The 23,276-nt window shown below is 49.1% G+C and overlaps 1 protein-coding gene across 1 annotated transcript; it reads left to right on the forward strand.

Moving 5' to 3' along the window:
- The first annotated feature begins 230 nt into the window (after window positions 1–230).
- On the forward strand, window positions 231–13,982 carry si:ch211-198p11.6 (uncharacterized). The gene is made up of 5 exons (XM_063063428.1): window positions 231–306; window positions 1,691–1,756; window positions 5,657–5,797; window positions 6,622–6,768; window positions 11,533–13,982. The coding sequence occupies exons 2-5, from the start codon at window positions 1,727–1,729 to the stop codon at window positions 11,644–11,646; spliced, it is 432 nt and encodes a 143-aa protein (XP_062919498.1). The 5' UTR covers window positions 231–306; window positions 1,691–1,726; the 3' UTR covers window positions 11,647–13,982.
- Window positions 13,983–23,276: the final 9,294 nt, after the last annotated feature.

Here is a 23,276-nt window from a genome sequence, read left to right on the forward strand (position 1 = left end):
CAGAGTGACGGCTTCCTCTCGCCGTCTATTGGCTCTTTCCGTCACTTTAACCCTATCCTACCATTGGTACGTTCATCCCGCTCACTCCAATTGGCTGAAGCTTCTGCATTCCGATTGGTCTAATCGGCCATGACAGCCAAACGATAGATTCAATTGGACGCCCTACTTCCGCTGTCTCCAATGCGATTGGCTGCAGTTCGGGCCGTTCCCCGATGGGCGGGAGCAGTTGCCCCGGTGATGGTGTCAGAGTTGACGGTTTTCCTTCTCTCCCCCTCGGGAGGTGCCGCATCGCAGACGAGAGAGATGGTGGGGAGAGGGTGGGGAGAGGGAGAGAGAGAGGGAGAGGGAGAGGGAGAGGGAGGGAGGGAGAGGGGGATGGGGAGGGGGATGGGGAGGGGGATGGGGAGGGGGAGGGGGATGGGGAGGGGGAGGGGGTGAGGGTGAGGGAGGGGAGAGGGTGAGGGTGAGGGTGAGGGTGAGGGAGGGGAGAGGGTGAGGGTGAGGGTGAGGGAGGGGAGAGGGTGAGGGAGGGGAGAGGGTGAGGGAGGGGAGAGGGTGGGGAGAGGGAGGGGAGAGGGAGAGGAGGGGGAGGAGGAGGGGGAGGAGGAGGGAGAGGGGGAGAGGGAGAGGAGGGGGAGAGTGAGAGGAGGGGGAGGGGAGAGGGTGAGGAGGGGGAGAGGGTGGGGAGGGGAGGGGGAGAGGGTGGGGAGGGGGAGGGGGAGGGGAGGGGGAGAGGGTGGGGAGGGGGAGAGGGAGAGGGTGGGGAGGGGGAGAGGGAGGGGGAGAGGGTGGGGAGGGAGGGAGAGGGTGGGGAGGGGGGAGAGGGAGGGGGAGAGGGTGAGGGGGGAGAGGGGGAGGGGGAGGGAGGGTGGGAGAGGGGGAGGGAGAGGGAGGGTGGGAGGGGGAGGGGAGAGGGTGGGGGGGAGGGGGAGGGGAGAGGGTGGGGGGAGGGAGAAGGAGAAGAGAGGGTGGAGAAGGAGGGGTGAGGGTGGGGAGGGAGAAGGAGGGGAGAGGGTGGGGAGGGAGAAGGAGGGAGAGGGTGGGGAGGGAAAAGGAGGGGAGAGGGCGGGGAGGGAGAAGGAGGGGAGAGGGTGGGGAGGGAGAATGAGGGGAGAGAGTGGGGAGGGGGAAGTGGGAGTAGGGAATGAAGGGGGTAGTGAGGGAAAGGGAGTGGGGAGGGATTGTGTGGGCTAGTGGAGTAGAGGGAGAGGTGAGGAAGGGGAAAGGAATGCAGGGGAGAGGATGGGTGATCTGGAGGGGGATAGGGTGGTGGGGAGAGGGTGAGATTAGGTGTGATGGTGAGGGGCAGAGGAGGAGGTGGTGGGGGGGAAGGGGAAATGAGGGTAGTAGGGAGGAGGAAGGGGAGATTTGGTGTGATCGGGAAAGGAGGGATGATGGTGAGGGGTAAAGAAGGGGTGTTGGGGAGAGGAATGGGTAGTAGAGGAGGGCTGCTGGAGGAGTGGGAGGGGACTGTTGGGGGTAGTGGGATTTGGTGTGTTGGGGAGAGGGGGGATGATGGTGGAGGGGGAGAGGAAGGGGGTAATTGTGGGCTGTTCAGGACAGAGGGAGGGGACAGTTGGTGGTGGGGAGTGGAGGGCTGGTGGTGGAGGGAAGACGCAGGAGACAGGCGCGAGAAGAAGAGGGAGATGTTACTGGTACCTGGGAACATTTCTCTCCCTCCCTGCCACAGAGACCCTGCCGATCGATGAAGGCCTGACCCCCTGTGATGAGCAGGGCCACCCACCCTTCAATGGCGGTGAGGATTGTAACTCCCCTTCCCTCATTTCTTTCCTTCCTTCAGGCTAGGGTACCATTGAAAAGCTTGTTGTGGACACTGTTCATACAGATCATATCGTTACACAGTGCATTCAGGTAGAACAAGGTCAAACAACAACAGAACATAGAATAAATTGTAACAGCTATAGAGAAACTACAGGCAAACAGTAAGATGCGACTGTCACAACGAGGTAGATTGGGAGATGAAGGGTACATCTTATCAAACTACAGAATCATTTAGTCTTGTAGCCATCCTTGTGCCTAGTGGATGGATGTGCATAAGACATAGGGGCAGAATTTGGCCATTTGGTCCATTGAGTCTGCTCCACTATTTAACCACGGCTGATCCATTTCCCTCTCAGCCCCAATCTCCTGCCTGCTCCCTGTATCCCTTCATGCCCTGACTAATCAATAATCTATCAACCTCTGCCTTAAATATACCCAAAGACCTGGCCTCCACAGCCGCCTGTGGCAACAAATTCCACAGATTCACCACTCTCTGGATAGAGAAATTCCTCCTCCTCTCCATTCTAAATGGGCATCTTTCTATTTTAAAGCTGTGTCCACTGGTTCTAGGCTCCCCCACCATTGGAAGCATCCTCTCCACATCCACTCTGTCTTTCAACATTTGATGGGTTTCAATCAGATTTCCCCCTAATTTTTCTGAATTCCAGTCAGTAGATGCCCAGAGCCATCATGTTCCTCATATGACATGCCTTTCAATCCCTGAATAATTGTCAGGAACCTCCTATGTCAACACATCCTTTCTTAGATAAGGGCCCAAAATTGCTCACAAACTCCAGAGAGGCCTCACTAGTTCTTTATAAAGCTTCAACATTACATCCTTGCTTTTATATTCCAGTCCTCTTGAAATGAATGCTAACATTGCATTTGCCTTCCTCACCACCAACTCAACCTGCAAATGAACCTTTAGGGAATCCTGCACAAGGTCTCCCAAGTCCATTTGCACCTCAGCTTCTTGAATTTACTCTCCATTTAGAAAATGGTCTACACTTTTATTTCTTCCGCCAAAGTGCACGACCATTCACTTCCAGACACTGTATTCCATCTGCCACTCCTTTGCCTATTCTCCCAACCTGTAGCCTCTCTACTTCTGAGAAACTACCTGGCCCTCCACCTGTCTTTGTATCGTACACAAACTCGGCCACAAAGCCATCAATTCTATCATCCAAATTATTGATATATAATGTAAAAGGAAGTGGACCCATCACACAGCCCTGTGGAACACCACTAATTAAAGTCAAAGTACCAGAAAGGCTTCCGTTCTTCACACATTCTGCCCCCTGCCAATCAGCCAATGCTCCATCCATAAGCAGCCTCATGCGTGGCCAGAAAATCCAACTACACAACATCCTTCGATTTTCCTTTGTCTGTCCTGCTGGTTTCAAGGGGAGTAGAATATGAGAGCAGGGAGGTAATGCTGAGGCTTTGTAAGACACTAGTCAAGAGTACCATAGAACCATAGAAACTACAGCACAGAAACAGGCCCTTTGGCCCTTCTTGGCTGTGCTGAACCATTTTCTGCCTAGTCCCACTGACCTGCACACGGACCATATCCCTCCATACACCTCCCATCCATGTATCTGTCCAATTTATTCTTAAATGTTAAAAAAGAACCCGCATTTACCACCTCGTCTGGCAGCTCATTCCATACTCCCACCACTCTCTGTGTGAAGAAGCCCCCCCCCAATGTTCTCTTTAAACTTTCCCCCCCTCACCCTTAACCCATGTCCTCTGGTTTTTTTCTCCCCTAGCCTCAGCGGAAAAAGCCTGCTTGCATTCACTCTATCTATACCCATCATAATTTTATATACCTCTATCAAATCTCCCCTCATTCTTCTACACTCCAGGGAATAAAGTCCTAACCTATTCAACCTTTCTCTGTAACTGAGTTTCTCAAGTCCTGGCAACATACTTGTAAACCTTCTCTGCACTCTTTCAACCTTATTTATATCCTTCCTGCAATTTGGTGACCAAAACTGAACACAATACTCCAGATTCAGCCTCACCAATGCCTTATACAACCTCATCATAACATTCTAGCTCTTATACTCAATACTTCGATTAATAAAGACCAATGTACCAAAAGCTCTCTTTACGACCCTATCTACCTGTGACGACACTTTTAGGGAATTTTGTATCTGTATTCCCAGATCCCTCTGTTCCACTGCACTCCTCAGTGCCTTACCATTAACCCTGTATGTTCTACCTTGGTTTGTCCTTCCAACGTGCAATACCTCACACTTGTCTGTAGTAAACTCCATCTGCCATTTTTCAGCCCATTTTTCCAGCTGGTCCAAGTCCCTCTGCAGGCTCTGAAAACCTTCCTCACTGTCTACTACACCTCCAATCTTTGTATCATCAGCAAACTTGCTGATCCAATTTACCACATTATTATCCAGATCATTGATATAGATGACAAATAACATTGGACCCAGCACTGATCCCTATGGCACACCACTAGTCACAGGCCTCCACTCAGAGAAGCAATTCTCTACCACCACTCTCTGGCTTCTTCCATTGAGCCAATGTCTAATCCAATTTACCACCTCTCCATGTATACCTAGCGACTGAATTTTCCTAACTAACCTCCCATGCGGGACCTTGTCAAAGGCCTTACTGAAGTCCATGTAGACAATATCCACTGCCTTCCCTTCATCCACTTTCCTGGTAACCTCCTCGAAAAACTCCAACAGATTGGTCAGACATGACCTACCACGCACAAAGCCATGTTGACTCTCCCTAATAAGCCCCTGTCTATCCAAATGCTTGTAGATTCTGTGTCTTAGTACTCCCTCCAATAACTTACCTACTACTGACGTTAAACTCACCGGCCTATAATTTCCCGGATTACTTTTCGATCGTTTTTTAAACAACGGAACAACATGAGCCACTCTCCAATCCTCCGGCACTTCACCCGTAGACTGCAACATTTTAAATATTTCTGCCATGGCCCCGGCAATTTCAACACTAGTCTCCTTCAAGGTCCGAGGGAACACTCTGTCAGGTCCCGGGGATTTATCCACTTTAATTTTCCTCAAGACAGCAAGCACCTCCTCCTTTTCAATCTGTATTGGAGCATTGTCAACAGTTTCGGGGGCCATATATTAGAAAGGATGTGTTGGCATTGGAAGGAGTCCAGAGGAGGTTTACGTGGATGATTCCAGGAAGTAAAGGATTAACATATGAGGAGCATTTGCACCGTTGCGCCTGTACTCACTGAAATTTAGAGGAATGTGGGGGGTCTCATTGAAACCTACCGAATGTTGAAAAGACTTGGTCGGGTAGGTGTGGAGAGGATGTACCCTGTGGTGGGGCTATCCAGAACTAGAGGGCACAGCCTCAAAATTGAGGGGTGACCTTTTAGAACAGAAGTAAGGATGAATTATTTTCTCCAGAGGGTAGTGAATTTGTGGAATGCTCTGCCACAGACTGCAGTGGAGGCCAAGCTGTGGGTATAGTTAAAGGATGGTCAGGATATGGCAAGAAGACAGGTGTATGGGGTTGAGTGGGATCTGGGATCAGCCATGATGGAATGGCAGAGCATACTCGATGGGCTGAATGGCCTCACTGTGCTCCTATGTCTTAAGGTCTTCTTCTTTCTTCAAAGAATTCCAACAGATTTAGGAGGCAAATTTTCCCCTTAAGGAAACCATGCTGACCGGCCTATTTTTTCATCTGCCTCCAAGTACCCCAAAACCACATCCTTGGTTATAAAGGGATCTGGTCCAGTCACCCCAGGTTAATGATGGTATGGACTGGTTCCTGAGTAGGTCATGGATTGGGCAGGTTATTGTTGGTGTGGATTGGTTAACCTGCCTGCCTTGTTTAATGGGGCCCCTGTTCTCTCTGCCCGCAGCCCCTGACGATGAGAAGCCCAGTGCTGGTGACCGTTGCCCCCCCACAACTGCTGATTCCCCTCCCCGCCATCATTATTCTGGTGGTCGGCGTCTACCTGGTGCTGGTAGTGATGGCAGTCATCGTTCGTCAGTGGCTGCTGGTGAGGGGGAGAGGAGGGGGGAACGAGGGATGGTTTGGAATCGTTCGTCAGTGGCTGCTGGTGAGGGGGAGAGGAGGGGGGAACGAGGGATGGTTTGGAATCGTTCGTCAGTGGCTGCTGGTGAGGGGGGAACGAGGGATGGTTTGGAATCGTTCGTCAGTGGCTGCTGGTGAGGGGGGAACGAGGGATGGTTTGGAATTGTTTGTCAGTGGCTGCTGGTGAGGGGGGAACGAGGGATGGTTTGGAATCGTTCGTCAGTGGCTGCTGGTGAGGGGGGAACGAGGGATGGTTTGGAACCATTCGTCAGTGGCTGCTGGTGAGGGGGAGAGGAGGGGGGAACGAGAGACGGTTTGGAATCGTTCATCAGTGGCTGCTGGTGAGGGGGGAACGAGGGATGGTTTGGAGAGGGCTGAGGGTTGAGGGAGAGGGAAGAGTGGTGGCCAAGGGAGAGGGAAGAGGGATATTGCGGGGAGGTGGTGGAGAGGAGGAGGGAGTACAAGGAGGAGCAGGGTAGGGAGGGAGAGGAGGAGGGGGGCATGAGAATGGGTTAGGGGAGGGAAGTTGGGAAGAGCAGAAAAGGAGGATGGGAGGAGGGAAGGGAGAGGTGCTGGATGGGTGGAGCAGGGCAATGAGGGAGAGGGAAGAGAAGAAAGGGAGAGAATTGAGGGGTGGTGGGATAGGAGGGGGGAGGGTTGGAGGTGGGAGAGGAGGGGTGGTGGGGTGGTGGGATAGGAGGGGTGGAGATGGGTTAGGAATAATTGAGGGGTTGGGGTGGGGGTTTATAAGGTACCTGGTGCCATATTGACACTTCCTCCTCTCTGTAGGCACAAGGGGTGTGTGGAGAGAGCAACTGTGGGGGTCTGGGTGAGGACAGTCCGTGTGGCCAGTGTCTGCTGACTCTGGCCCAGAGTTGTGACTGTCGCCTGCCCACCCTCACCAAGTGTATGGACCATTGCTGTCCTCGCTCGCTGGTGAGTGTCCATTACATCCTTCCCCAGTTCCTGTCTCCCATCTCCCACCGTCTGCCCCTTTCTCCCCATGTCATGTCTCACCCCACTAACATGAGAACATAAGAAATAGGAGCAGGAGTCGGCCATCTGGCCCGTCGAGCCTGCTCCGCCATTCAATAAGATTGTGGCTGATCTGACCACGGACTCATCTCCACCTGCCTGCCTTTTCCACATAACCCTTAATTCCCCCCCTACTATGCAAAAATGTTAAATATATTTACTGAGGTAGCCTCCACTGCTTCATTGGGCAGAGAATTCCACAGACTCACCACCCTCTGGGAAAAGCAGTTCCTTCCCGTCTCCATTATAAATCTACTCCCCTGAATCTTGAGCCTTTCATAATTTCATTATTCTATAAGATCTCCTCTTAGTCTTCTGAATTCCAGAGAGTACAGTCCCAGGCGACTCAATCTCTCCTCATAGTCTAACCCCTTCATCTCTGCAATCAATCTGCACCACCTCCAAACCCAGTATATCCTTCCTCAAGTAAGGAGACCAGAACTGCACGCAGTACTCCAGGTGCGGAATCTTGTACAGTTGTAGCATAACCTCCCTGCTCTTAAATTCAACCCCTCTCGCAATGAAGGCCAACATTCCATTTGCCTTCTCGATAGCCTCCTGCACTTGCAAACCAACCTTTTGTGATTCATGCACAAGCACTCCTAGTCCCTCTGCATAGCAGCATGCTGCAATCTTTTACCATTTAAATAATAATCTGCTCTTTCATTTTTTCCTTCCAAAGTGGATGACCTCACATTTACCAACGTTGTACTCCGTCTGCCAGACCCTTGCCCACTCACTTATCTATTATCTCTCTGCTGACTCTCTGTATCTTCTGCACAATTTGCTTTTCCAAATTTAGTATCATCAGCAAACTTAGATAAACTACACTCGGCCCCCCTTCCAGATCATGAATGTATATTGTGAACAGTTGTGGGCCCAGCACACCACTCACCACTGATTGCCAACCAGAGTAACACCCATGTATCCCAACTCTCTGCTTTCTGTTACTTAACCAATCCTCTATCCACGCTAATGCATCACCCCCAACTCTATGCATCCTTATCTTATGGATAAGTCTTTTATGTGGCACCTTATCAAATGCCTTCTGGAAATCCAAGAAATCCATGCTGCATCTGCCTGATGGATCCATTTCTTTCCAGAAGCCTCGCTATTTCTTCTTTAATGATAGCTTCAAGCATTTTCCCAACTGCAAATGTTAAAATAACTGTCCTTTCGTTACCTGCCTTTTGCCTACATCCTTTGTTGAACAGTGGCGTGACATTCACTGTCTTCTAATCCTCCGGAACCTGCCCAGAATCCAGAGAATTTTAGTCAATCATCACCAAAGCCTCTACTATAACTTCTGCCATTTCTTTCAGTGCCCTGGGATGCATTCCATCAGGACCAGGGGACTTACCTGTCTTCAGGCCCACAAGTTTGCTCAGCGCTACCTCTTTAGTGATAGCAATTGATCGAGGTCATCATCTCCCATCGCATCCATAACATCTCTCTTTGGCACGTTAGATGTGTCCTCCACCATGAAGACAGGCACAAAAAAGTAATTCAAAGCCAATATCAATTCTCCAAGGGACCTATATTCACTTTAGCCACCCTTAGATAAAACAGATAAAAAATGTTTATTATCTGTTTTTATATTTTGTGCTAGTTTATTTTCATAATATAGCTTCCCTTTCTTTCTTGCTTGCTTAGTGTTTCTTTGTTGCTTTTTAAAGTTTTCCCAAACTTCCAGTTTCCCATTACTCTTGGTGACTTTGTATGCACGAGCTTTTAGTTTGATCCCTTCTTTTATTTCCTTGGATGTCCACAAGGCTGGCTCTCCCCACCCTTACTGTCCTTGCTTTTAACTGGAATATACCTTTGTTGAGCATGTGAAAAATCCCTTTGAAAAGTCTTCCACTGTTCCTCAACCATCCCACCATATAGTCTGTATTCCCGGTCTACACTAGCCAAATCCTCCTTCATCCCATTGTTTAGGCATAACACACTGGTTTTAGATTGCACCCTCCATGTGTGAGAAATTCAGTCATACTGTGATCACTCTTTCCAAGAGGATCCCTAACTGCAAGATCACTAATTTTACCTGTCTCATTACACAGGACCAGATCTAAGATAACACGTTCCCTTGTAGGTTCAGTAACATGCTGTTCAAGAAAGCCATCATGGATGCATACTATGAAGTCCTCCTCAGGACTGCCTCGACCAGCTTGGTTCACCCAATCTATGAGCAAGTTAAAGTCCCCCACGATAACTGTTGTTCCATTCTGTCATGCCTCAGATATTTCTCTGTTTATTGCCTGTACCACTGTAATGTTGTTATTCGGTGGCTGATAGACAACGCCCGCCAGTGATTTTTTTCCCTTTACTGTTCCTAATCTCTACCCAAATAGATTCAATGTTCTGCTCCTTGGATCTGATATCTTCTCTCACCATCACCCTGATCTCATCTTTAATTAAGAGCGCTACCCCACCTCCCTTACCTTCCTGCCTATCCTTCCGTATTACCAGATATCCTTGGATATTTAATTCCCAATCCTTTCCACCCTGCAACCACGTCTCTGTAAGAGCCACTAAATCATACCTCTTTGTACTGATTTGTGCCACAAGTTCACTGACCTTGTTTCGAATACTACGGGCATTCAGATAAAGGGCCCTTACACTCACTGTGCTTTTAAATTCTTGTAATGTTTTGCGCTTGACCTTTCTTCACTCCATTCTTAACTTTTTTTTTTAATCTTTTGCCTTTTTCTTTATCTTTATTCACACTTTTCTTTTTTACTTTATCCACACTTCTCCAATCTGTTGACCCTCCCCCAATTATTCAGTTTAATGCCCTATCCACAGCCCTAGTTAGCGATTCGCTGGGATCCAGGCCCCATCCCGGTTCAGGTGGAGCCTGCCCCATTGGTACAGCTTCCTCCTTCCCCAATACTGGTGCCAATTTCCCATGAATTCAAACCCACTTTTCCCACACCGATCCCTAAGCCACACATTTAATTCTCTAATCTTTTTGACCCTAAACCAATTTGCATGTGGCTCAGGTAGTAATCCAGAGATTGTCACCATTTTGGTTTTGCTTTTTAGTTTAGTCCCTAGCTGCTCCAATTCCCTCAGCAGAACCTCTTTCCTCGTTCTACCTATGTCATTGGTACCCACATGGACCATGACAACTGGATCTTTCCCCTCCCACTGCAAATTCCTCTGCAGGTCACGTAAGATGTCCCGAATCCGGACATCAGGCAGGCAACACAGCCTTTGGCACGCTGTATCCTCGTGACAGAGAACTCTGTCTACTCCCCTGACTATACTATCCCCAATTACCACTAAATTTCTCTTCTCTCCCGCCTCAGGAATGGCTCCCTGAACCACAGTGCCACAGTTAGGCTGCTCATCCTTCCTACAGCCCCACCCTCATCCACACAGGGAGCAAGAATCTCAGACCTGCTGGACAAGCTCAAGGGCTGAGACTCCTCTTGGATCCCACTCCCCACCCCACTCGCAGTCACACCCTCTAGTCCCTGACCACAGACTGAATTTGAAGCAGCTGATCTAACAGGTGTGACTACCTCCTGAAACAGAGAATCCAGGTAACTCTCCCCCTCCCTGATGTGCTGCAGTGTTTGAAGCTCAGATTCCAGGTCATCAACTTTGAGTCTGAGTTCCTCGAGCCGCCAACACTTGCTGCAGATGTGGTCACCAGGAACCACAGTGGGGTCCACCAGCTCCCACATGATGCAGCTACAGCACATCACCTGATCCTACATCATCCCTACTTTAGTTAATTAGCTGTAATTTAGTGACTTTTTATTCAAGCCTTACCTGTGCCTCCTCACTGAAGCACTTCAGCCAAAGCCTCGAGTTCCCACTCCGACACTGGTCCATTCACACAATGGCCGCTCTGCTTTACTTTTATTTGCTCCTCTAATGAATCACGAATCGATTGGTCTGCTGCTAATGCGCTGATCCCCATGAAACGCTCCATTTTTAAACACTCCTCCCCAACCTGCGCAAAGCTCTCTCTGTGAATTGATTGGCCCACCACTATTGCACCAAGCCCGCAAAATGCTCCCTTTTCAAACTCTTCTTCTTGACCTGTGCGAAGCGCTCCGTCTCTCTCTCTTTGCGAATTGATTGGTCCATCGCTATTGCCATCTCTCCACCTTCACCCAGTGTTGTCCTTGCCCACACTCCCACAATATCTCCATGTCTCGTGATTGCCTGCCCCTTTCTTGAGGTGTTTTGTCTCTCTCGTCTCACCAATTCCCGTCTCCCCATCTCCAATCTCCCACCTTCACCCATTTCCCATCTCCCACCAGTGAATCTGTACCACTCCCCCCCCATCTCCTGTCTCCCCACTGTCTGTCCCTTTATCCCGTGCCCTGTCTCTTCCTCATCACCCCCCACCCCCATCTACTGTCTTCACCCATCTGTCTCCTGTCTCGCTTGTCTCACCCTGTCACATCCCATCTCTCGTCTTTACTTGTCTCCTCTTACCCCGACTCCTGTCTCCCCCTCATCTCCCTGCCCTCCCCCGTATCCCCACCTGACCCCATTTCCCGCGTGTCCTGTCTCTTCCTTGTTTCACCGTCTCTGTCATCTTCTGTCTCCGTCTCCACTTCATCACTCCCATCGTCTCCTTGTCTCCCCAGCAGCACTCTGCAGATTTCCTTACTGTAACTTTTCATTCTCTGCCTCCCTCCCCAGGACTGTGGACGGGGCAACTGCCCTTGCTGCCCCCTCTGTGACTGTGCCTGTGCCTTCCAGCTGCCCGACTGTGAGACCACCAACTGCATCTGCTTTGAGATCAAACTCCGCTGATGGGGAGAGGACATTCCCTCAGTCCTTCATTCGGCCTTCCAGTGGCTTGGTAATCCACAATATCAGAGCAGAATGAGGCCATTCAACCCATTGTCTGCTCACGCATTCTAACCCATTCCCATTCTCCCACCCTCTCTGTTCCCCCCATTATCCATCAAGAACCTATCAATCTCTGCCTTAAATACCATCAATGACCAGCCCTCCACAGCTGTCCTTGCCAACGAATCCCACTGATCACCACCTTACAGCTGAGGAAATTCCTCCTTGTCTCATTTCTAAATGAGGTCCCTTTCACTGATGCTATGCTATTGGATCACAGTCTATGCCACTACTGGAGACATCCATAGAACATAGAACATAAAATAGTACAGCACAGTACAGGCCCTTCGGCCCACTATGTTGTGCCGACCCTCAAACCCTGCCTCCCATATAACCCCCCACCTTAAATTCCTCCATATACCTGTCTAGTAGTCTCTTAAACTTCACTAGTGTATCTGCCTCCACCACTGACTCAGGCAGTGCATTCCACGCACGAACCACTCTCTGAGTAAAAAACCTTCCTCTAATATCCCCCTTGAACTTCCCACCCCTTACCTTAAAGCCTTGTCCTCTTGTATTGAGCAGTGGTGCCCTGGGGAAGAGGCGCTGGCTACCCACTCTATCTATTCCTCTTATTATCTTGTACACATCTATCATGTCTCCTCTCATCCTCCTTCTCTCCAAAGAGTAAAGCCCAAGCTCCCTTAATCTCTGATCATAATGCATACTCTCTAAACCAGGCAGCATCCTGGTAAATCTCCTCTGTACCCTTTCCAATGCTTTCACATACTTCCTATAGTGAGGCGACCAGAACTGGACACAGTACTCCAAGTGCCCTCTGCTTTTAGAAACCATAGAAACTACAGCACAGAAACAGGCCTTTTGGCCCTTCTTGGCTGTGCCGAACCATTTTCTGCCTAGTCCCACTGACCTGCACACAGACCATATCCCTCCATACACCTCCCATCCATGTATCTGTCCAATTTATTCTTAAATGTTAAAAAAGAACCTGCATTTACCACCTTGTCTGGCAGCTCATTCCATACTCCCACCACTCTCTGTGTGAAGAAGCCCCCCCTAATGTTCCCTTTAAACTTTCCCCCCCTCACCCTTAACCCATGTCCTCTGGTTTTTTTCTCCCCTTGCCTCAGTGGAAAAAGCCTGCTTGCATTCACTCTATCCATACCCATCATAATTTTATATACCTCTTATTAAATCTCCCCTCATTTTTCAATGAGATCTTCCCCCTCCTCCTGACCCCAGTCGAGTAGAGGCCCAGGACCCCAGTGGCTCCTCCTGTGTCAAGCCGTCTCCATCCAGGGACCGTCCTTCTGAATCTCCCCTTTCCAATGGCAGCACACAGGGCCCAAAACTGCTCACAGTACTCCAAGTGCGTCTGACTGATTCCCTATGTACAGCCTCACTGGTACAGGTCGACCTTCACTAATCCGACTACCTGTAATCTGGTTTCTTCCATACTCTGGCACTGATCATGCTTAATGTGATCCTTCTGTAATTCGGCATTTTCACTAATCCGGTCCCAGTGGTGCTGGATTAGAGAAGGTCGACCTGTACAACGTGGAACAATACAGTACAGGCCCTTCGGCCCTCGATGTTGTACCGACCTCGTAACCTACTCCACCATCAATCTAACCCTTCCCACCCACACAGTCCATCATTTTTCTTTCATCCATGTGCCAATCTAAAAGTCTCTGACACTATCCCTGAGAGGGCATCCCGCACATCCACCACTCTCTGTGTAAAAATGCCCCCTGACATCCCCCTATACTTTCCTTCAATCATTTTAGCATTATGCCCCCACATATTAGCCATGTGTACCCTGGGAGGAAGGGGTATTATAGCAGCCCCTATTTGCCATTTCTACCACAGGATACAGGCACTGGTTGTGCCTCACTAACTTGTATACCCGCGTCAGATCACCTTTCATCCTCCTGCATATTCTAAAGGGGAAAACCCTAGCTTGCTTAAACTTTCCTCATACAACATGCTCTCTAAACCAGGCCGCATCCTGGTGAATCTCCTCTGCACCCTCTCTAAGCCTTCTACATCTTCCTGTAATGATGCAACGAGAACTGAACACAATATTCCAAGTGTGGTCTGACCAGGGTTGCAGATCTTGAACTCAATCCCCCGACTAATGAAGGCCACCTTGTGCCTTCATGTTCGAGTCCTGGGTGAATGAGAAGGGAGGGGACCAGTATATCTACCTCGAGGGGTGGTGTAAGTTGAAACTTTGTACTTTGCGCGGTTTTGTATATGATATTAAATATCTTTTACACCCACCCTCGTCCTCACCAGCTCTGGGTCTCTGTCCAGGAAAGATACTGTGGAATATCGCAATGAGTACAGACTGGGGGTGAGGGAGCCATTCGTGTCTGTCCCAGGGGTTCTCGATTCCCACACTGGGGGTTGAGGTAGAGGAAGCCTCACACAGTCTGTACCCACTGTCTCTGTCCTGGAATTCCCACACTGGGGGGTGAGGTAGAGGGTGTGTGTGTGTCTGGTACCTGTCCCCGGAGCTCTCTATACACACTGGGTACAGACTGGCGGGGGCGGTGAGGTAGAGGGAGCATGTGTGTCTGATACCTGGCCTGGGAGCTCTCTATACTCACACTGGGTACAGACTGGGGGGTGAGGTAGAGGGAGCGTGTGTGTCTGATACCTGGCCTGGGAGCTCTCGATGTCCACACTGGGTACATACTGGGGGGTGAGGTAGAGGGAGCGTGTGTGTCTGATACCTGGCCTGGGAGCTCTCTATACTCACACTGGGTACAGACTGGGGGGTGAGGTAGAGGGAGCGTGTGTGTCTGATACCTGACCTGGGAGCTCTCTATACTCACACTGGGTACAGATTTGGGGGGTGAGGTAGAGGGAGCGTGTGTGTCTGATACCTGGCCTGGGAGCTCTCTATACTCACACTGGGTACAGATTTGGGGGGTGAGGTAGAGGGAGCGTGTGTGTCTGATACCTGGCCTGGGGGCTCTCTATGTCCACACTGGGTACAGACTGGGGGGTGAGGTAGAGGGAGCGTGTGTGTCTGATACCTGGCCTGGGAGCTCTCTATACCCACACTGGGTATAGATTTGGGGGGGTGAGGTAGAGGGAGCCGTGTGTGTCTGATACCTGTCCCGGGAGCTCTCTATGTCCACACTGGGTACAGACTGGGGGGTGAGGTAGAGGGAGCGTGTGTGTCTGATACCTGGCCTGGGAGCTCTCTATACCCACACTGGGTATAGATTTGGGGGGTGAGGTAGAGGGAGCCGTGTGTGTCTGATACCTGTCCCGGGAGCTCTCTATGTCCACACTGGGTACAGACTGGGGGGGGGGGGGGCAGGTGAGGTAGAGGGAGTGTGTGTGCAGTACCTGGCCTGGGAGACCTCAGAGCCCACAGTGGATACAGACTGGGGGTTGAGGGGGAGGGACCTGCCCCGAGGGCTCTCTATACCCACACTGGGTACAGGCTGGGGGGTGGGGTGTGTGTGTATTAGAGAAAACACAGAACTGTACTGCACAGGAACCACAATGTTGGGCCAAACTAGTTCAACTAATCTCATTGAATTCTTTCAGCCTACACTGTAGCATCTCCCTCTATATCCATGCGTCTGTCTAAGTCTCCACCGTCACCGTGGCAGTATGTTACAGGCACCCACCATTCTGCCTTAAAAAATTCTTCACCGAACATCTGCTGTGAACTTATGCAACACTCACAAAATGCTGGAGGAACTCAGCCAGGCAGCATCTGTGGGGAGGAATAATGAGTCGGTTTCGTCAGGACTGGAAAGGAGGGGGGCAGGGAAGAGGAGGGATGAAGAAGTAATAAGCTGGTAGGTGAGAGGAGGAAGGGATCAATAGGACAGGACAGTGGGCCACGGGAGGAATGGAGGGTCTCCAGATAATGGGTAGGTGAGGTACCAGCTGTTTACTCTATCTGTGCCTCTTGTAATTTCTCAGATCTCCCGTAAGCCTCCACCTCTCTGGAGAAAACAACCCAAGTTTGTCCAGCCTCTCCTTACAGCTCAGGCCTCTAATCCAGGAAGCACCCTGGTGAATCTCCCCTGCACTCTCTCCAAAGCCCCCACACCCTTCCAGAACTGAATGTAATACTCCAGATGTGGCCTGACTAGAGTTTGATATTGCTTAACATAACTTCTCAATTCTTGAACCTAGCGTCTCGACTGATAAAGGCAGGTGTGCCATACACACCTTCAGGCCTTCTTTACCAGCCTGTTAACCTGTGGGGCCCTTCCAGGGAGCTGCGGACTTGGAGCCCAAGAGCCCTCTGTACATCCAACACTGTTAGGGGTCCTGTCCCTTTATAGGTGACCTCCAAATGTAACATTTCAGAGCATAAAGCAGAAAGTCATAGGAGCAGAATGAAGCGGTTCAGCTCATTGAGCCATGGCTGATTTAGACAACAGGTGCAGGAGTAGGCCATTCGGCCCCTCGAGCCAGCACCCCCATTCACTGTGATCATGGCTGATCATCCACAATCAGTACCCCGTTCCTGCCTTCTCCCCATATCCTTCACTCTGCTATCATTAAGAGCGCTATCTAACTCTTTCTTGAAAGAATCAAGAGAATTGGCCTCCACTGCCTTCTGAGGCAGAGCATTCCACAGATCCACAACCCTCTGTGTGAAAAAGTTTTTCCTCAACTCCGTTCTAAATGGCCTACCCCTTATTCTCAAACTGTGCCCTCTGGTTCTGGACTCACCCATCAGTGGGAACAGGCTTCCTGCCTGCAGCGTGTCCAATCCCTTAATAATCTTAGATGTTTCAATCAGATCCCCTCTCAGCCTTCTAAATTCCAGAGTATACAAGCCCAGTCGCTCCAATCTTTCAACATATGACAGTCCCACCATCCCGGGAATTAACCTCGTGAACCTACGCTGCACTCCCTCAATAGCAAGAATGTCTTTCCTCAAATTTAGAGACCAAAACTGTACACAATATTCCAGGTGTGGTCTCACCAGGGCCCTGTACAGCTGCAGAAGGACCTCTTTGCTCTTATACTCAACTCCCCTTGTTATGAAGGCCAACATGCCATTAGCTTTCTTCACTGCCTGCTGTACTTGCATGCTTACTTTCAGTGACTGATGTACAAGGACACCTAGATCTCGTTGTACTTCCCCTTTTCCTAACTTGACACCATTCAGATAGTAATCTGCCTTCCTGTTCTTGCCACCAAAGTGGATAACCTCACATTTATCCACATTAAACTGCATCTGCCCACTCACCCAGCCTCTCCAAGTCACCCCGCATTCTCATAACATCCTCTGCACATTTCACACTGTCACCCAGCTTTGTGTCATCGGCAAATTTGCTAAAATTACTTTCCATCCCATTCTCCTGCCTTTCCCCCGTTACCTTTGACGCTGAGTAACCAAAAACCAATCAAACTCCGCTTTAAATATACGGCCTCCAAAGCCATCGGTGGCAATAAAGTCCAGATTCACCAAGAAATTCAAATAAGTTCACTCTTCAAAGTAAACGTTTATTATCAACATGTGGCCATTTTATCAAGCACACGCACACATTAGGCAAATATCTAATCAGCCAATCTTGTGGCAGCAACTCCAGGACTAAAGGCATGCAGACACGGTCAAGACCAGAGTGGGAAAGAAACGATTCTGAGCACGGAATGATTGTTGGTGCCAGACGCGGTGGGGAGGGAGAGAGAAAGAGACGGACGGGTGTCAGGGAGAGGGAGGGTGTGTCGGGGAGAGAGAGACGGGCGTCGGGGAGCGGGAGAGGGAGACGGGCGTCGGGGAGCGGGAGAGGGAGACGGGCGTCGGGGAGCGGGAGAGGGAGACGGGCGTCGGGGAGCGGGAGAGGGAGACGGGCGTCGGGGAGCGGGAGAGGGAGACGGGCGTCGGGGAGCGGGAGAGGGAGACGGGCGTCGGGGAGCGGGAGAGGGAGACGGGCGTCGGGGAGCGGGAGAGGGAGACGGGCGTCGGGGAGCGGGAGAGGGAGACGGGCGTCGGGGAGCGGGAGAGGGAGACGGGCGTCGGGGAGCGGGAGACGGGCGTCGGGGAGAGGGAGACGGGCGTCGGGGAGAGGGAGGAAGATTCACTTTTTCACTGGCATTTACAGGATAAAGAAATACAATCAAATTTACAAAAACCTGATAAACAAAGACATACAGCCAATGTGCAAAGACCGCAAACGAGAACATCTGCAGGGTCTGGAAATCTGAGCAACACACACAAAGCACTGGAGGAGCTCAGCAGGCCGGGCAGCATCTATGGAAAAAAGTACAGTCAATGTTTCGGGCCAAAAAGTCAACTACATTTTCCATAGATGCTGCCTGGCCTGCTGAGTTCCTCCAACATTTTGTGTGTGTTGCAAAAGAAGACATTGTGCAAATTAAGAATAATACTAAGAATAAGAGTTATATAGAACCCAAGAAAGCGAGCCTGCAGAAGCTTGATGGAATCAGTTCAGAGTTGAGGATAGTTAATATGTCCCCTCTGGTTCAGGAGCAGGAGCCTGATGGCTGAGGGGTAATAATGGAAAGAGAGCAGGCCCTGGATGCTGGGGTCCTTGCTAGAAGCTGCTTTCTTGTGGCAGTGTTCAGTGGTGGGGAGGACTTTTCTCCTGATAGACTATGTCCACCAGTTTCTGCAGCCATTTCTATACCAGGTTGTGATGCAACCAGTAAGAATACTCCCTAATGTACATTGACAGAATTTGTCAGTTTTTGGTGGGATACCAAATCTACACAAACTTCTGAAAAAAAGCAGAGATGCTGTCATCCCTTCTTTGTGATTGTACGTGCTGACTTGGCCTCCTGTGGCAATGAATTCCCTGGCTAAAGAAATTCTTCTCATCTCTACAGGATGGCCCTCTGTCCTGAAGCTGCACCCTCTGGTCCTAGACTCCCCACCTGTAAGAAACATCCTCTCTACATCTACTTTATTAAGGCCTTTCAAAATTCAATGCATTTCAATGAGATACCCTCTTGTTCTTCTAAACTTCAGTGAGTAGAGGCCCAGAGCCATATACATTAACTTTTTAATTCCCAGGATCATTTTTGCGAACCTCCTCCGGATCCTCTCCAATGCCAACATATCCTTTCTCAGATAAAGAGCCCAAGTCTGCTCACAACACTCAAAGTGCAAAGTCTCAGCATTACATCCTTGCTTTTATACAGTGTTCTATTCCTCTTGAAATGAATGCTAACATTGCATTTGCTTTCTTCGCTACTCACTCAACCCGCAAAATAACCTTTAGGGAATCCTGCACAAGAACTCCCAAGTCCCTTTGCACTTTGGGTTTTTCAATTTTCTCCCCGTTTAGAAAATAAGTATGCCCTTACTGCTTCTACCGAAGTGCACTATATTCCATCTTCCACTTCTTTGCCCATTCTAATCTGCCTAAATCCTTTTGCAGGCTCCCTGTTTCCTCAACATTACCTGCCCCTCCACCTATCTTCATATCGTCTTCATATTTTGCAACAAAGCCATCATTTCTATAATGTGAATCATTGACGTATAATATAAAAAGAATTGGTCCCAACAGACCCCTGTAGAACACCATTAGTCACTGTCAGCCAGTCAGAAAAGGTTCCCTTTATTCCCACTCTTTGCCTCCTGCCAATTGGCCACTGCTTTATCCTGCTAGAAACTTTCCTGTAATACCACGGGCTCGTAGCTTGTTAAGCAGCCTCATGTATGACACCTTGTCAAAGACCTTCTGAAAACCCAAGTACATAACATCCACTAACTCTCCTTTGTCAATCCTGCCTGTTATTTTCTCAAAGAATTCCAACAGGTTTGTCAGGCAAGATCTTCTCTTAAGGAAATCATGTTGACTTCAGCCTTTATCATGTGCCAAGTATCCCGAAACCACATTCTTAACAATCAACTCCAATCTTCCCAGCCGCTGTGGTCAGACTAACTGGCCTATAATTTCCTTTCTTCTGCCTCTCTCCCTTCTTAGAGTTGAGTAACATTTGCAATTTTCCAGTTCTCCAGTGATTCTTGAAAGATCATTATTAATGTCTTCACAGTCTCTTTCAGAACCCTGGGGTGTAGTGCAGGTGACTTACCTACCTTCAGACCTTTCAGTTTCCCGAGCACCTTCTCCCTGGTAATAGCAACTACACTCACTTCTGCCTATTCTCCAATTTTTGGCATGCTACGTAGCTATTCAGTTTGTCTGCCATTTCTTTGTCCATTACTACATCTCCAGCATCATTTCTAACGGCTTGATATTAACTCTCGTCTCTCTTTTACTATTTATATAACTAAAAAATCACTTGGTATCCTCTTTTATATTATTGGCTAGTTTACCTTCATATTCCACATTCTCTCTCCTTATGCCTTTTTTAGTTTCCTTCTGTTGGATTTTAAAAGCTTTCTAACCCTCTAATTTTGCTGTAAGACCTCCTTTTTGCTTTTATGCTGTTACCTCATCCTCACTTTGGAATGCTTCTTCATCTTTGGGATGTATCTGAACCTTCTGAATTTCCCCCAGAAACTCTAGCCACCATCCCTGCCAGTGTCCTCCTGCAATAACTTCAGCCAGCTCCTCTCTCATGCCTCTGTAATTCTCTTTACTCCACTATAATACTGACACATCTGACTTTAGCTTCTCCAACTCGTATTGCAGGGAGAATCCCATCACATTATGATCACTTTCTCCTAACAGTACCTTTATCTTAAGCTCCCTAATCCAATCTGGTTCATTCACAACTGCCTTTTCCCTAGTGGAAAGCTGCTCTAAAAAGCCATCTCACACACAAATTCCATCTCTTGGGATCCAGCACCAACCTGATTTTCCCAATCTCCCTATACTGTATATCAAAGCACCCCTCCCTCATTGCCCTTTTGACATGCATTTTCCATCTCCCTTTGTTATTTGTAGCCTACATCCTAGCTACTGTTTGGGTGTCTGACCCAGAATAAATCCCATTCTGGGTCGTTTTACTCTTGTAGTTTCTTAACTCTACCAATAAGGATTCTATATCTTCTGATCCTATGTTACCTCCTCCCAACGATTTGATTTAATTTTTTTCTACCAGAAGTGCCACACCACCCCCTCTGTCCTTTCAATATGATGGGTATCATTGGATGTTAAGCTCCGAACTACGATTTTCTTGCAGTCATGCCTCCGATGTCTACACCGCCATACACACAAATCTCTTAACTTATTCCACAGTCAAATGCAACACTTCAGTCCTGTATTCACCACTTTTGAATTTGTCTCCATGTAACTTGAAGGTAAATTCTCAGTCCTTTTTATTTCCTTTGTCAAGTCTTTAGAACAGAATATTACTGAAGAATCCAGGCCCTTCAGCCCACAATGTTGTAATCAACCTTTTAACCTACTCCATGATCAATCTAACCCTTCCCTCCCACACAGCCCTCAAAATCCAAAGTAAATCTAACACCATATGCAACCCTAAGATTCATTTTCTTGCAGGCATTCTGCTTTTTCCATCATCCATGTGCCTATCTAAATTTCTTAAATTCCCCTTAAAATATTTGTCTCCAGCACCACAGCTGGCAGTGCATGTGTAAAAAAAATCCTACCTCTGACATCTCCCTGTGCTTTTCTTTAGTCACCCTGGTTCAGACATTTCCACCCTGAGAAAAACTCTCCAGTTATCCACGCAATTTATGCCTCATATTGTTTTGTCCACCTCTATCAAGTCACCTCTCATCCTCCTTCGCTCCGAAGAGAAAAGCACCAGCTCACTCAGCCTCTCCTCATAAGACATGCTCCCCAAACCAGGCAGCATCCTGGTAAATCTCCTCTGTGCTCTCTTTAAAGCTTCCACCTCCTTCCTGTAATGAGATGACCAGAAATGAACACAGTATTCCAAGTGTGGTCTGACCAGGGTTTTATAGCGCTGTAACTCACAGCTCTTGAACTCAAACCCTCAACTAAAGGTAAACACACCATACTCCTTCTCACCAACCCTATCAACTTGTGGACCCCAAGATTGCTCTGCTCCTCCACACTGCTAAGAATGCTGCCATTAACCCTGTCTTTTGCCTTCAATTTTCACCTTCCAAAGTGAATCACTTCACACTTTTCTGGGTTAAACCCTATCTGCCATTTCTCAGGCCAGCTCTGCATCCTATTGTAATCTACGACAACTTTAACATGATCCACTGTTTCACCAACCTTCATGTCATCTCCAAACTTTCTAACCCACCCTTCCTCTTCCTCATCCAAGCCATTTATAAAAATCACAAAGAGCAGGGGTCCCAGAACAGGCAGAATGCACTCCATCAACACCCATTATCTGCCTTCCATAGACACAGCTCCTGACTACCTTGGGGAATCTTGTCAAACCCCTTACTAAAATCCACACACACATTTGGTGACTGGAGACCTCCTTCCCTTTTGCTTTATCCTTACTTTTCCAAGCTGTTGTACCTGCAATCCCCCATCCTCCTACTAGTTGGTTTAAAACCCAAATCCTATTCAAAGCTCTAGTTCTGTGATTTGCCAGGACCTTGGTCCCAGCATGGTTGAAAGGGAGCCCACCCCATCGGAACAAATCCTCCTTGCCAATCTTTGGGCTATGCTCTCTGAACCTTTGCCAATTGCATGTGGCTTGGGTAACAATCCAGAGACCTGCTGACTTCCTCCAGCATTTTGAGTGTTAATCTAAAGATTATTACATTTTAATTTAGTACCTAGCTGATTAGGTTCCCTCAGCAGAACACAGGACATAGAAATCTACAGCACATCACAGGCCCTTCGGTCCACAATGTTGTGCAGACCAAGTAACCTACTCTCGAAACTACCTAGAATTTCCTTACCGCATAGCCCTCCATTTTTCTAAGATTCACGTAGCTATCTAAGTGTCTCTTCAAAGACCCTATTGTGTCCTATTTTTCCTGTTCTTCCTACATTGTCCGTAACACACAGACCATGGCAGCTGGATCTCTCCCCTCCCACTCCAAACTCCTCAGCAAGTCAGGTGAGTTGTCCCGAACCTGAACACCAGGGAGTCAAAACGGCCTTCAGGACTCTCGACCCTTGTGTCTGCACCCTGACTATCCCCAATCTCCACTACATTTCTCTTCTGTCCCCCTGAACCCCCAGCGTGCCAGAGTTCGGCTGCTCATCTTTCCTACAGCCGCCTCTCTTACCCTCATGGGGAGCAACAATCTCAGACCTGTTGGCCAACCTCCGGGCCGCGTCTCCTCCCACACAGCTTCTGGAGTGCCCCGACCCGCCTTGCTCCAGTCACACCCTCGTCAGCCAGGCCACACACTGTTTCTGAGGTTCATCTAGTGGGTGTGTCTGCCTCCTGAAACGCAGTGTCCACATAACCCTCCCGATGCACCGGGTGCCAGGTCATCAACTTTGGGCAAAGTTTGGCCCCCCCCACGCCGATCAGGGCCACGTGAAGCCACGGGAGCAGCCGGTGCAGATCACAAGTCCTGGTTACGCCACCGCTGACGCCAGGCAGACAGTCTCTGAAGAGTATTGGTAATGGCTGGGGTATGTCTTGTAAAGATACTGCCCAGAAGAAGGCAATGGCAAACCACTTCTGCAGAAAACTTTGGCAAGAACAATCATTGTCATTGATAAACCATGATCGCCCAT

This window comes from Mobula hypostoma, chromosome 11 (genome assembly GCF_963921235.1).
Source record: "Mobula hypostoma chromosome 11, sMobHyp1.1, whole genome shotgun sequence".
NCBI lineage: Eukaryota > Metazoa > Chordata > Chondrichthyes > Myliobatiformes > Myliobatidae > Mobula > Mobula hypostoma.